Here is a 15037-nt window from a genome sequence, read left to right as displayed (position 1 = left end):
TACAGCAATGAAATTTGGACCATGTGTATATTTTTGAAATTAATTATCAATGTTGACTTTAGATAAAATTAGATAACATTGAATGTAACTTTATGACATACTTTCTTATTTTTGAAGTTACAGCAATACAATTAAGACAATGTGTACATTTTTGCAAACAATTATCAATGTTGTTCTCGGCTGACATTGATTGTGACCTCTTGACGTTCTTTCTTATTGTTGAAGCCAGATATATAATGAATGGAATATTACGATAGGATACTTCTCTGGTGACTTGCATCACGTCTCGTTCGGTAAGTAATTATGTATCCGTCGCGACCTGCGGTCTCGACGGATACGTGTTTACACACCGAACTCGGCGTGATATGGGTCACCAGAAAAGCGTCCTATCATAATATCCTCTATATATTTACTATTAATGTTAATCGATATCTTCTACGATCACATGACATGAATTCATTGTGACACTTGGTCCTCAAGTAGATGATAATTAAAAACATTGTGTACATTTATTAAGCTCTGATGAGAGAAACAATGGAGCTAAGGACAAATAATAAAATTCCTGGATGTTAGTTATGTTAAGCTGTTAAAGATAGATATGTATACAAGTTTCTTTACAACACACTTTTGTCATTGGCATCACGTGTGTAAAAAAAGGTTTAAAATGTCATTACCAGTTACCAATGAATATATTTGATAAAGATAGCTTCTCTTTCACCATGTAAAGAACAATTGAGTTTTTATTTTAGTTAACCCGTTCTTGTAAGTTCATCGGTTTCCCAGGTGCTCCCCTATAAGATTTCAAAATCAATACATTGAAGTGGTATTGATTTGGTTGTTTTCTATAGGAGGTTATTGAAGTAAAGAGTGAAATATATTTTCATTGTTTGTGCATGCTCTTGATCAATGAATGATTCTATATTTTCAGGTTATGTAAATTAATGCTATTTAAACCAAACATGACGCTTATAAGCTCGACTTTTCGAAGAATATAGAGAGCTTTACTCACCCTGGCATCGACATAGGCGTTGGCGTCGGCGTCGGCCTCACACATTGGTTGACGTTTTGCACCTCTTAGTCATTATCTCCGTGAATACTACATGTAATGCATTGAAACTTATATTTGTTTGGATATTTGTTCCCAATTGTCGAACCTACTTAATCAATGAAGTTAGATAAAACAGTTTTGCAATTAATGCAAATTATGGGCCTTTGTTATTCGACTTTGAAATTCTGTCGAAGGTTTTGCATGTAAGCAAACATAAGTTAATTTATCAGCAGCAATTTTATATTGATACTTTACACAACGGTACTCAACCATCAAACCTACTTGAATGACTAAGTAAGATAATTCTATTTTGCATATCATGCACATTATGGCACTTTACATTTATTCAACTTAGAATAACTTCTGGTTAAGGATTTGCATGTAACCACATTAGGTAAATTTCCCAGCAAATAAATCATGTATTGCACTGTATCTTTATAAGCGTGTTCCCAACTATCAAACCTTCATACTTTATTTTGAATATTATATAAATTATGACCCTTTATCATTCGACATAAAAAGTCAGGTTAAGGTTTTGCATGTAAGCACACGTCAGTCAATAATTCAGCTAAACTTCTCGGTGTATTATATTATCAATTTAAACAATCAGTATTATATCTCTATCTTGCATATACTGCAAATTTTGCCCCTTTATTATTTGTCTTAAGACATCTGATAATGGTTTTGCAGATAATCTAATTTTACAGTGATCCATTCATGTTTCACCAAAATTTTGCAAACCTTAAACTTAAAAGCGGCGGAATAGTCGAGCGGGCTGTCTCTGTTTATAGTTTAGGTTGGTTTAGGCAATTTTATTGATTATCTTATTTAAAATTTCACGCTGTGTATTTTCAATCGAAATAAAGAGAATTACGGTGCTTACGTATTGATTTGCAATCAAGAGAAAATTATTTGAAATATAATATTTGCCGATATTTGAATGCAATCTTGATTAAACAATGAATAAAGGCCAAATTAAATGTTATTTGTTTAAATTTATTTATACAATAGTGTTTCAAATATAATATAACAATATATTTACAGGTCATTTAAAGCAAAATATTACTTGGTTTGCATCATTAACTTATTTACATCCTCAACTCCAAAACATTCGCACTGTATGGTAGTTTTGGTAATATTAAAACGGATGGATTATGTTGTTTAATTAAGGGGAAAAGGTTAATTAAATATTATATTTTTGTTAAAATCTAATCTTCATATGCAATTATAAGGTCTATGCCGATGAATTAAATTATATTGCTTACATCCTGGTGTACGCCAGCTTAGGGATTTTAACAAGTATGAAACTTTTTTTTCCTTTCAATTCAGCGTTTAAAAATACAAATAAGGCGTAGTATATGCTATGTCTTCTTGTCTTTGAATTAAACGTTGCTCTTTCGTGATTCCATACTGTTTTTTTTATTTATACTATGTATCTTGAAGTGCTAACTAGCAATATGTATACCTATTACAGCCAGATGTTAGGTATCTGATTTTTAAGAGTGAAAAAACAAAAGAGTCCAGCGGACATGGTACCTGAAAACAGAATACTTCTTTTAGCCTTTTTCACGAGAGTCCAATTGTGCATGGTCTCGACAAAATAAACGATTATACAAATCTACGTACTCAATTCTTCCACGTGTTAGAATTCATAGATATTTTGTAAAACAGAAAGAAGAATGGATTTAAAAATATTATTTGTTTTAAGTTTTCTCTATGCTTCTGTCCAGACCCAAAAAAAAGAAAGAAGGGCATTGAATTTTCTATCATTTGTGTCAACATCTGTTGAAATTGCCAATTTCGTTCAAGGAATTGTTAACGACAATGATCAAGACACAGCCTCTCCTGCAGATTTGGAAAAAGCAAAAAATGAAATACTTACAATCTTCTCTGAAAAGCTGGATGTTGTCCAAGAACAGTTATATGGGAGCATAAAGGAAACGATGTCCTTGTCAAAGATTGACGAAGTGAGCTACAAGATTCAGAGTGTTGTTCTCGATTTGAGAGCATACCTATTAGCGAATGAAAATGAACAGATCGTTAAAAAAGAAGAATTTCAAACACAAGCTGCATTGATTATCGCAGATATTCGAAGTCTCCCTTCTCGTTTAGAAAAGTCCCTTGCGAATGCAGATCTATCGCTGTTAGAACTAATGGCTACTAATTCTAAATGCAATATGACTGGTATTAACGAATTCAAGGACTTCTTCTTCAATCTAACTCAAACTGGGATAATTATCGAGTTTTCTTACAAGACAATAAAGCAAAACAGCACTCTTCAAACAGAGTCGGAATGGTGGGACAGCCAGGTTCGACAAATGATCGATTCTTTTGAAAGAGAAGATTCAACGTGTAAAAGCAGATTTCATACATTACTTAGAAGCGACATGGAGAAACACGATAATCTCAAAGAGTTATCAAATATGGTGCACCAGAAGTATGTTTGGTATATTATTGATGTATTTATCTTGAAACAAAATGATGATGGAGAAGACATCAACATTGAGGGCAAGGAGACGAATATGATGACTATGAGTGTAAACGGTCTTCGGAAATACTTAATCTATATAGACAAACAAACCAGACTTAACGCCATAAAGTGTCTTTTATTAAAGTCAAACATCCAGGCGCCTCTTGACGAAGTCTTTATTCTCGACAAAGGTAAACAACTGTTTGTCTCTATCAGTTTAAGGTAAGAAGAGAGTGTTTTCCAACGACGTATGTGTTCCGGTATGATTGATTGGCTGGGATGTGTTAGCGACCTCCCTTATAAAATTACTTGGCAGTGAACATTTATTTAATATATAGAACAAATGAGGGTCACACAAAACACGATGGGCCACAATAAAGAAAGGGTTACTGAACAAAACATTGGGGTCAGATAACCGGAATGGAGTTCTCACAGACAAATAGTTATCACACAGCACAAATGGGATAACACAGGGCAAATGAGGTTTTACCGCACAAATGGGGGTCATACATTACGAATGGGGTTCTCAAACCACAAACCGGTGGGGAACATACAGAACACGACGGGTCGCAATGAACAATTAGGAGTCGCACAACACAAATGGGATTCACACAGTACATAATGGGTAACAATGAAGAAATTGGAAGCACATGGGTGTCATACAGCACGAATGGGTGTCACACAGCACAAATGGGGGTCTAACAGCACAAATGGGGGTTACATAGCACAAATGGGGGTCACATAGCACAAATGGGGGTCTAACAGCTCTCATGGGGGTCACACAGCACAACTGGGGGTCTAACAGCACAAATGGGGGTTACATAGCACAAATGGGGGTCACACAGCACAAGTGGGGGTCTAACAGCATAAATGGGGGTCGCATATCACAAATGGTTGTCTAACAGCACAAATTAGGGGTCTAACGGCACAAATGGGACCAAACAGCACAAATGGGGGTCACATAGCACAAATTGGGGTCTAGCAGCATAAATTTTGGTTACATAGCAAAAATGGGGGTCTAATAGCTCTTATGGGGGTCATATAGCACAAATGGGGGTCTAACAGCACAAATGGGTGCTACATAGCACAAATGGCAGTTACAAAGTACGAATGGGAATGGGGTCACTAACTACAAATAGGGGTCACACGGAACAGAATGGGTCACAATTATGAAATGGGCGTTTTCCAGAGCAAAGCACGAAGGGTTCCAGCAGGTTCACTGCCAGATGCCCTATTTGGGGGCTACATAATACAGAAAAGGTGTGAAACAGAACAAATCATTGGAATCACACAGCTCAGATGGGGTCCCACATAACAAATCGGGGATTCTACAGTAAAAATAGGGGTCACACAGAATGGAACAGTCTCATACTGTTCATTTTGCGACCGCAAAGAACAGAAGTCAACACAGCATACACAACAAAATGTTAAATATGCACTCTTACTCCCGGATAAGATTTACCACAATTAATAATATTGTTTTAATATCCCTAAAAGGATTAATAAATGTCGAAAACAATGGTTCTTATGAAGGATACCGGGTTTAATTTGAAATGAATGAGCATAAAACACGGTACTTTTACGTTATGAGACTATAGTAGACCACAGTAATTCTTTTAGCATTCATCAACCATTTAATATGTTTGTGCTTTCTGCTACTAAATACACAGTTACAATCTGATCAGTATATAATATTTTCCATAAATGCATTATTTAGTAAGTAGTTAAAGGTTTATCAGTCAAAATTGATGTTTGTTTTACATGTGTATGTATTGGTTTTGAATAAGAGTGTCACTTTAACTAACTCTCAATTGTTGCATTTAAAATAAACCCGTAGCACTTAGCTTGTAACGCTTAAATGTTATTATATCCACCAAAATATGTGAAAACATGTTTTTCAAATTCTTCTATTCGGTCTAAAAAACAAAAACAAAATGTTTCTCATCCATACAAATAATTATAACATAAAAGGTTGGTATATTAATACAAATAATACAGAAACAAAACATAGTAAGAAATACAAGTGTAATTAAAGAATAGTATTTGTAAGTGAATCTCTTGTTTCAATAGCTTTACTTATATAAGTACACAGTCGATTTAACACCGATCTTTTATTTGATGAAAACGACTTAATCAATTTCCACATATTCGGGTAACTAGTGCAATGGTTGCCTATATAACGTTTCCTTATGTCTTTGTAAGAATCACATCTTAAAATAAAATGAAACCATTACTTGTGGAAAGTTTAAAATTTAGCAGTTTTTTACAGAATCTTAAATGCAGCCTCTCTAGATCTTGAGATTTCACATAACTCCACACCTCACATGAATAATTCAATATTGAACTAACAAATGCATTAAAAGGTAGCAACATGTTTTGGGTGTTAAAATTAGATAATTTTTAATTTGACATAAGCGCGTTTATAGCCTTAAGGCCTTTTCCCGTTAGTATATTCTGATTTAAAGCGAACGATCCACTCGAGCTGAACACCATTCCTAGATAATTATATTCATTTACTGTATCTAAGTTTGCATTGTCATATGTTCATTTTTCATCTTACCTCAAACGACCTATCTTTTTAAAAACGATGACCTTTGTTTTGTCGGTATTGACTTGAAATCCCCATTTATCGCAATAGTTTTAAAGCGCATTCAGGCTTTCCTGTAGATATTCAGGAGATTCAGCTATCAAGGCTATATCATCAGCATACATAAGCAGAAGTAAATTCAATTTCTTAAATAAAATTCCACTTGTAGGAAGTGTTTCGATATAAAGGTCCATATCTTCTACGAATAAAGAGAAAAAAATGGAGAACACACATCCTACTGCTTCAAGCCGACTGCTATTTCAATAAAATCGGACATCTTTTTTTCACAATGTTTAACTTTGCACCGCACTTTGTCATACATAGACTGTACTATACGTAGCATTTTCCCAGATACACCGAGTCTATATAGCTTATGCCATAACGCAGAGTGGTTAGTAGAGTCAAACACTCGTTTCATGTCGACCATAAATACATACAAGCGTTTTCCGTTGTTTAGCATATGCTCAATCAAGCAATTTAAACTGAAGATAGCGTCCACTGTGGAGAAACAATTGATAAAACTTAATTGGCTATCAGGTAGTTTTTGATGTCTATCGCCCCAAGTCTTAAGTCGAGTGTTAACAATGCTAGTAAATAGTTTTGCCATTGAACTCATAAGGGTAATTCCTCTAAAGTTTGTTACTTGGTCCTCGTCGCCTTTCTAGTATACAGGTACAATGATAGATTCCATCCAACTGTCTGGAAAGAATCCACTATTTAATACAAGACTAATTTTGATGCAAAACATCAAAGACGTCGCGAATGTTGTTGAAACATGACTAAAAGGAAGAAGATGCAGTTTAGTAGCATACCATCACTTTTCAGTGATTCCGGTATATTAACAAATCAGTAATCTCGGTATCAAATAACCCGCTATTTATTGCCTATTGAATGTATGCTTATCGGATAAAGATCCCTATTTGAAGTGTTTCTATTACAATAAGATTATCTAAATATCACCTCTTAATAGCCACGGGCCATATAATTACAATTTCAAAAAATTGGAGAGTACGAAATGGCTAGAGTACGGAATGACTTAGTTCCCATTCGATTCAAAAGAAAAATATCAAGAAACCTATATATACCTATTTGTTACCCCTTTTTACCTTTTAAGTCTACCTCACAATCACCACAAGAAAACAACATCTGCGAATGTTTATGACATTAATTTATCGGAATTTTAATGATTATTAAATTAATATACTCAATATGTACAGTATGTTAAAATTGTGTAATTTTAACCGGACTGTCTACCTATAAATACATGATAATTATGTGTTTTAACATATTAAAAGTCATAGTAGATTATTGTGGACATTGATACCGAGCCTATCGATACCGGGATTTCTTAAGGGAGTATTGCATTACCCGGTACTAACTGTGACGAAAATCCCGGTATAAACATAATCCGGTACCATACACTGTGATATCGGCATTTCCAAATATCGATACAATGTACCGGGTTTTAGCACTACCCCCGGAAGTATTTTAACCAAAATTTCTGCGAAATGATTGGCTGACGGGTTATCGTGTGAGCCTACATGTATATAATTGTTGGGTTACGTACAATTCCTACATTTTATCCTTGAGACTGTATATTATGTAATGAATTGTCCTTGACTTTTCAGGTTTACCAATTTATTAAAAATCAGATTATTTTAAGAAAGCAAAACATCCTCCGAAACTTTTTTTCTGAGTGTTGATGAGTCGGGTCTAAAGATTTGTAAACCAAGAAGTAAAAAACCCGTAGCCTTTGAATTTGGGTGCGAGTTATTAAATACCCATTAATTGTGCCCAAAGGTTTGTAAAAACGGTATAAAACATGTAAAACATTGTATTTTGATATTTCCTTTTTCTTTAAACAGTTTATACAATTGTTAGTTGATAAAGGTTTTTTTCAAACACATTTTATAGTTTTATTTACATAATCATTTGGCTGGTCCATTTTGATCACGTGATCCTCCATGGTACAACATTGAGACATATCCCAAACTTAATAAAGTTAAATAAGTCAGTTAAATGGCCAAGCACTTTATCTCCGGCCTCAGTTATAGAAGATTCACTGACTGGTGCCCTATCTGTAATTGGAACACATTTAGGGCAGCTTTTATGGATGAGTACCTTAGGTAACAATATTTTCAATTTCAAATATTCAATATAAATGCGTGTGGAGAAATACTATTTTGAGAAAAGAAATCAAATATTAAGAAAGAAAAAGTTCAATGCAAAATCTGGTTATGAAACGTTGACACAGCTCCAAACCAGTAACCCAGAAAATTAGCATTAAAAAAATCAAAAGAATATTGATAATCGTGCTAATTATAATCATTACCTCTTCAGGTATCTCATTTCTTCCTTTAACAATTAGTTCGATATAGTCTCAACGTCTTAATTTGATTGTTTTTGCCAGTTGCAGTAGAATCCAAAATACATTTTCTGAAAATCGATTAAGAACGAAGATTATTCTGACTTGAGCCATTTGTATCTTATTTTTGACATATCTGAACAAATAAAGGAACATGAGAAGACTCATTTAAACATGTAAAATGGCAGAAATGTATGAACAAGTAAAAACATACGCAGACATATATAACAAATAAAAGTACATAGTCAGACATGTATGAACAATTAAGGGTACACTAGCAGACATGTATGGAAAATTAAGGGAACATCAGCAGACATTAAGGGAACATTAGCACACATGTATGAACAATTAAGGGAACATTATGAGACATGTATGAACAATTAAGGGCACATCAGCAGACATGTATGCATAATTAAGGGTACACTAGCAGACATGTATGAACAATTAAGGGCACATCAGCAGACATGTATGAACAATTAAGGGCACATTAGCAGCCATGTATGAACAATTAAGGGAACATTAGCAGCAATGTATGAACAATAGAGGGCACATTAGAAGACATGTATGAACAATTAAGGGCACATCAGCAGACATGTATGAACAATTAAGGGCACATTATCAGACATGTATGAACAATTAAGGGCACAGTAGCAGACATGTATGAACAATTAAGGGAACATTAGCAGCAATGTATGAACAATAGAGGGCACATTAGAAGACATGTATGAACAATTAAGGGCACATCAGCAGACATGTATGAACAATTAAGGGAACATAAGCAGACATGTATGAACAATTAAGGGAACATTATCAGACATGTATGAACAATTAAGGGAACATCAGCAGACATGTATGAACAATTAAGGGAACAATATCAGACATGTATGAACAATTAAGGACACATTATCAGACATGTATGAACAATTAAGGGCAAATTATCAGACATGTATGAACAATTAAGGGCACATTATCAGACATGTATGAACAATTAAGGGCACAGTAGCAGACATGTATGAACAATTAAGGGAACATTACTAGACATATGTGAACATATAAAGGTACAAAAACAGACATTGCTAAACAAATGAAGGTACATTAATAGACATATATGAGCAAATAATAGAGTTACAAAAGTTTCACTCATGTTGCAATGCACTCAAAACCTCAATGATGTTCGGCTATTGGTGAGGACAAATAGGTTGGTGCCATTAGTGTAGACATTTTAAAAGCTTTTTATCTTATTGACCACGGTGTACTACTGCGATGTACTACTGCACAAACACAAATTTGTCACGCCACATAATATACAATAAAACTAATGGGATTTCATTCGTCTTCAACTGTTTAAATTTGTGACGTTAAGTCTAAATTTCAGGAAATGAAATCTGGAGTTCAGCAATGATCCATACTCGGCTAACTTCTCTTTCTAATATAGATAGCAATGCTATAATTAAATACTTTATACATAATAAATTCCTCAAATATTGACTTATATGCTGATAGCGCAACCGTTCAGTTCAGGTTATAATAATCAAACAATAGAAACACATCTACAACCAAGCTTTGAGCGTGTGCAAGTATGGTGCAGCAGAAATCCAATTGCAATATCAAACAAAGGGTATGCCAACAATATGCAAATGATATGACACTTAATCTCTCGATTAAAGTGTAGTATGACGACAGAATATGGCATATCTAATATCCTAACACAGTTTAATTATTGCTGTATAGAAAGAGCAAAGGCCAATAAATTTAGCTGCAATAACATTTTTAAACATTAAAAGATCCCAGCCAGAATCTTGTCACAGAAACACAGTGAAACTCCGTATATGGCAACAATCTTGGATGGTTAACATTTGAATACCGCTTTAAATATCACAATTGCTAAATGATATTCAAAGCCTTAAATAACAAATAGCCATCATACATTATTGCCCAAAAATCAGAAATACAAAGTATGCTGAAAATTGTTTCAAATACCGGTTGGAATTGGAATTGTGTAAGACAAACATTATCTTTTAACTGATTCTTTTAAATATTTGTTTTGAATACATATTTAACATGACCAATAACTGCGTTTTATAGATAAAAATAAAGGACTTGACATTTTCATTTAAAGGAACCCCTGCACATGGGTATGTTTCCACAATTGAAGGGAGCTTAAAAAAGACGACCCTCTTGTACGATGAAACAGACGAAACAAGGTCCTGTCATCCGGAGACTGTCCCGGTAGATGCAGTGAAGTACGTATAATTTTTCTTTACATCAAACCAACAGAAGATTTCTGTATGTATCCAAACATAATTGAAAAAGAATATCATCTTAACATTTACTGTTGTTTTAGAAGGTCTCTTGTTTTGTTTTGTGAAATGTATGAGCTATGGAGTTCGTGTCCGCAACTATCTCCTAAACTCATTGAAGAATTTTTAAAAAACTTGTCTCCAATGTTCATTCCAACTTCCACAATTCGCTACATATAGCCAAAAGTAAAATGCCGTTGAATAAAATGAGACAAGTAGACATCTGAGAAGTTACAACTGTTTTTGTTTAAAAAACAACAACCGTCTAATTGCATGTTGCTTATGTTCATTTTGTTAGTTCAACAACGATGTTAACGGTATTTGTCGCTCTTTTAGGGATGGCACAAATGAAGACGATGGATTAAAGGAAGGATTAAACATCTTTTTAATTCGTCTTGGTATTGGTCTTGGTTCGCTGCTATTTCTCGCAACCTTCATTTCTGTTTGCTACTATTGGTACAGAAGGCGTTGTCATTAATGTTACTTCTGGGAATAACGTATTTTGTTTGTAACGCGCTAAGTCCAGTAAATAATGATTTTCTTACCCGTCATTCGTCGTTGAGTTCATTTTAACGGTAGCGAGACGAATCGGCAACTTAACAAATTGGCCTACAACCAAATCGAAACCCCGAAACTTTTCGCCCCTGCCGTTTCCGCCCCTTCTAAATAATTTTCGGACCCTTACTGATGTTTAACTCAGTCATGGCGGACCCATATTGTTTTTTAGTTTTTATTTTATAAAAAATAAACAGCGGCCTCACTATCTCACTTCACTCTATACATGAATCTGAATCAGACATAAGAAACATTATCAATAGTCCAATAGACATAATTAATAAAACTGTTAAACTGTAAAACAATAAATTCACATAAAATAGTAAAACATGTTGTTGTTTTTTTTAAATTTCCAATCTTACATGTTATCGAATGTAAACAACTTCTAAATATGCGGCTATTTGGCTAAAATTAGGGCTTCCGTTAAAGGAAGTTTGTAAGTATATTACTTTGTTATATAGTATCATAGTTATTGTACTCTCTACAAGGTGGCTAAAACATCCAAAACTGAGTTCTTGAAAGTAAAGGAACTTCGAACACTTTGGATAAAACTTTTAAAGGTTAATGGTTGAAAGTTTAAGATATCAAATATGTTTACAACATTACATTTAAAGTATCATTTCCGGTAAGTTTTGAATAAAACTACTTTTTTGAATACACTTTTTTGAGTTATCATTTTTAATTGAGAATTATTTCATATTTTGTCAGAATTCTTGTACAATCTAAGCGTTTGAGAGACTTGATAATTCCATGTTAGGGAGATTATTAAGTATGTGTTTATTGTTAAGTTATTTCGTTAAGTTATTCAAGACAGTAAAAGTTTATAAAAAAATACTTTTTTTTCTAAAAAGCATTATAGTATCAACTATCAACCTTGCTTATTCATGGTTAAATCATTTAAATGATGATGATGATGATGATGATGATGATACTATGTATAAAAACTGTATTTCAAATGATATTATGAACTTTAGATTATTGTCCGATAGTAAATCGATGTGTTTGTTCCGATTCGATTGATTATCGATAGCAAATGAAGCCCGTTTTTTGTACACTAGGACTCACATCGCAAAAAATAGCCAGGGGGTGGGGGGAGGGGCGACGGTATGAATATTTGAACATACTTAAAAACAGCTGCCATTGCGCTTCCAGTGCGAGCAACGGGACTACAGTGGAAGCATTTAAATGATCATGATGATACTATGTATAAAGAAATGATTTTATGAACTTTCGATTATTGTCCGATAGTAAATCGATGTGCTTGGTCCGTGCTTGAGCAACGGGACTACAGTGGAAGTATAACGGCAGAACTCCGGTACGGCTTCATTTATGTCGATAGAGCCCCGTAATGGATACGCGGCTCTCGGGTGGCCTCAATGTGTACCGTAATGGATACGCGGCTCTCGGGTGGCCTGAATGTGTACCGTAATGGATACGCGGCTCTCGGGTGGCATCAATGTGTACCGTAATGGTAATGTGATACCGAAGTGCTACCGATGTACTAACGCTGTTCTACCATTCTTAGCGATGTGAAACCGTTCTACTTTCGTATACCGGTAATACAACGGCAGAACAACGGTACCACCCCGCAATAGCTTCAGTCAGCATATCGGTAGTGCAACGGCGTCTCCTCGGTATAACAGCGTTGACCGAAAAGTGGTATTTGATTGCACATCAGCTTTTAAGCCGATACCACTTCGGTATTGCTACGTCCAATTGGAATTTTTCAAGTGCTTTCCCGTCGGAGCTAGGCCGATTGTTTCGCCGTTGTTAATTGTTTTCTCTGGTGTAGTCCCGGCGAAATGCATCGGTAGTGTGTAACTGACACTTTACTACCTACGTAGAAGCCGTACATGATCTCTAAAAGTAAGCATATACATGGGCACGGACCCAAGTAGTTATTCCGGAATCATTTATTATATGGCTTAGTGATTTGTAAAATAAGAATACCATTTAATCCGATAAAGGGGTGAGTTGACTATGTAGCATATATAGTAACTGTAAATTAGCAGTCCCTTTCGAACCGAGACTGATGTTAATTTGTATGTAATTTGATAACATCGGTGGTAACGTCATCGTTGTCAGTTTTTAAATCATTTCTGCTCTGGAAGTTTAATGGATACACTTGCAATCTGGCTGACCTTTTCACTATATTTAAGATAATTGTTTATTAAACTTGTTTTTATTTAAACATGTGAGCACATATTAAAACATTTTACGTTTGGAGGTAAAACTGTGTATCACAGTTCTACGCTATTGGCCCATTTTTATAGTGTGTGTTATTTTCCAAACTGTTTACTTTAAAGTTGTATTGTATAATTTCTTTTAATTAAAATGTGTTTGTTTGTTTTATTTTGTTCTATTACTTACGACGAGTTCAATTTAATTCTTCAACTTATATGTACAATTTCACAACATTTAATTGCAAATTGCTTTTCCCAGTATATAGACAAATCAAATTATGCTATGGTTATTTAGCCGTGTTGCGAATATTTTGTTTGGCATTTGTATTCCCTTAAGCTGTATTATTCCATTTGATATGTATACTAAAAAAATATTAACCATATCACATAAATTGAATGGAGTTTACTATATGTATTCATACTGTTTTGTGTAGACACTGTTCATGTTGCCACATAAAGTGTCCTGATATATTCAATAAAATGTACTTGTCGTAGCCTCTTGTACATACACGTTCTTTGTATCCCCTTTTTGGTCAAATAAATGTATATAACAAGCAAATGCATTACATTGATTCCCCGCCTAATTAGGCAAAGTAGATGGAATGTTTATCAAGAGTTTTCAACCAAAACATGCAAAACGGCTGCCGAGTGATGGATTGTCATGAAGATTGGATCAAATATGGCCTCTAGACTGTTCACAAAAGTTTTTTCTAAGATTTGAACTATTGACCTAGTTTTTGACCCATGTGACCTAGTTTCAAACTCATACAAGATTTCAACGAGGCAAATATTGTTATTAAGCTTCATGAAGGTTTGAGCGGATATATTGAATTTGTTTTTCCTAAGATTTGACATAATGACCTAATTTCTAACAACAATTTGAACAAAGACCTACCAATCAATACAATACGTGGTTTTAGATATGTGACTCACTTTAAAAATGTGGTGATATTTCATCATGGGTATATTCTGTCCAAGTTCGAACAAAATCTGACCAATTATTACCATGATGAGGTTTCAGACAAACAATCTCAGATTTGACCTTTTGTCATCATTTTTGTTCACATACTGATTGAAGTTGATGAATAGTTGAACAGATCTAATGACTCTACTGTGTTCTGAAGATGTTTCTTAGATTTGACCTTGTGAACTAGTTTTTTTAGCAATGTGACCCACTTTACAAGGGGTTGAGACTTGATCAAGGGAAAATTTGACCAAGTTTGATCTTAATCTAACCAATCTCAGCCAACATATGATTCCGATGATATGGTTTCATACAAACAAATCTATGATTTGACAAACTGACCCCATGTGACTGTTACAAGCGGTCGAAATTTGATCAAAGGGAAACATTCTTACAAAGATTCTGACGGTCGGACGTTCTCACATAACCATTTAATGCCCTACTTACACTAACTACCCCTTACCAACAAGCACTATCTAACAAATGCATGTCCTATACGCTATGATGGATTTAGTACCCACTATATACCTATTTGTGTGCGGAATGACGGACAGACGGACAACGC

General features: G+C 34.4%; 1 protein-coding gene across 1 annotated transcript; it reads left to right on the top strand.

Annotated features, from left to right (window-relative positions):
- The first annotated feature begins 2647 nt into the window (after positions 1–2647).
- Positions 2648–14021, top strand: LOC128209418 (uncharacterized). Its single transcript, XM_052913442.1, has 3 exons — positions 2648–3709; positions 10590–10713; positions 11107–14021. Exons 1-3 carry the CDS (start codon positions 2728–2730, stop codon positions 11246–11248), a joined length of 1248 nt encoding a protein of 415 aa, XP_052769402.1. The 5' UTR covers positions 2648–2727; the 3' UTR covers positions 11249–14021.
- The last annotated feature ends 1016 nt before the right edge of the window (positions 14022–15037 follow it).

This window comes from Mya arenaria, chromosome 11, assembly GCF_026914265.1.
Source record: "Mya arenaria isolate MELC-2E11 chromosome 11, ASM2691426v1".
NCBI classification, from domain to species: domain Eukaryota; kingdom Metazoa; phylum Mollusca; class Bivalvia; order Myida; family Myidae; genus Mya; species Mya arenaria.
This window is presented reverse-complemented; position numbering and strand designations above follow the sequence as displayed.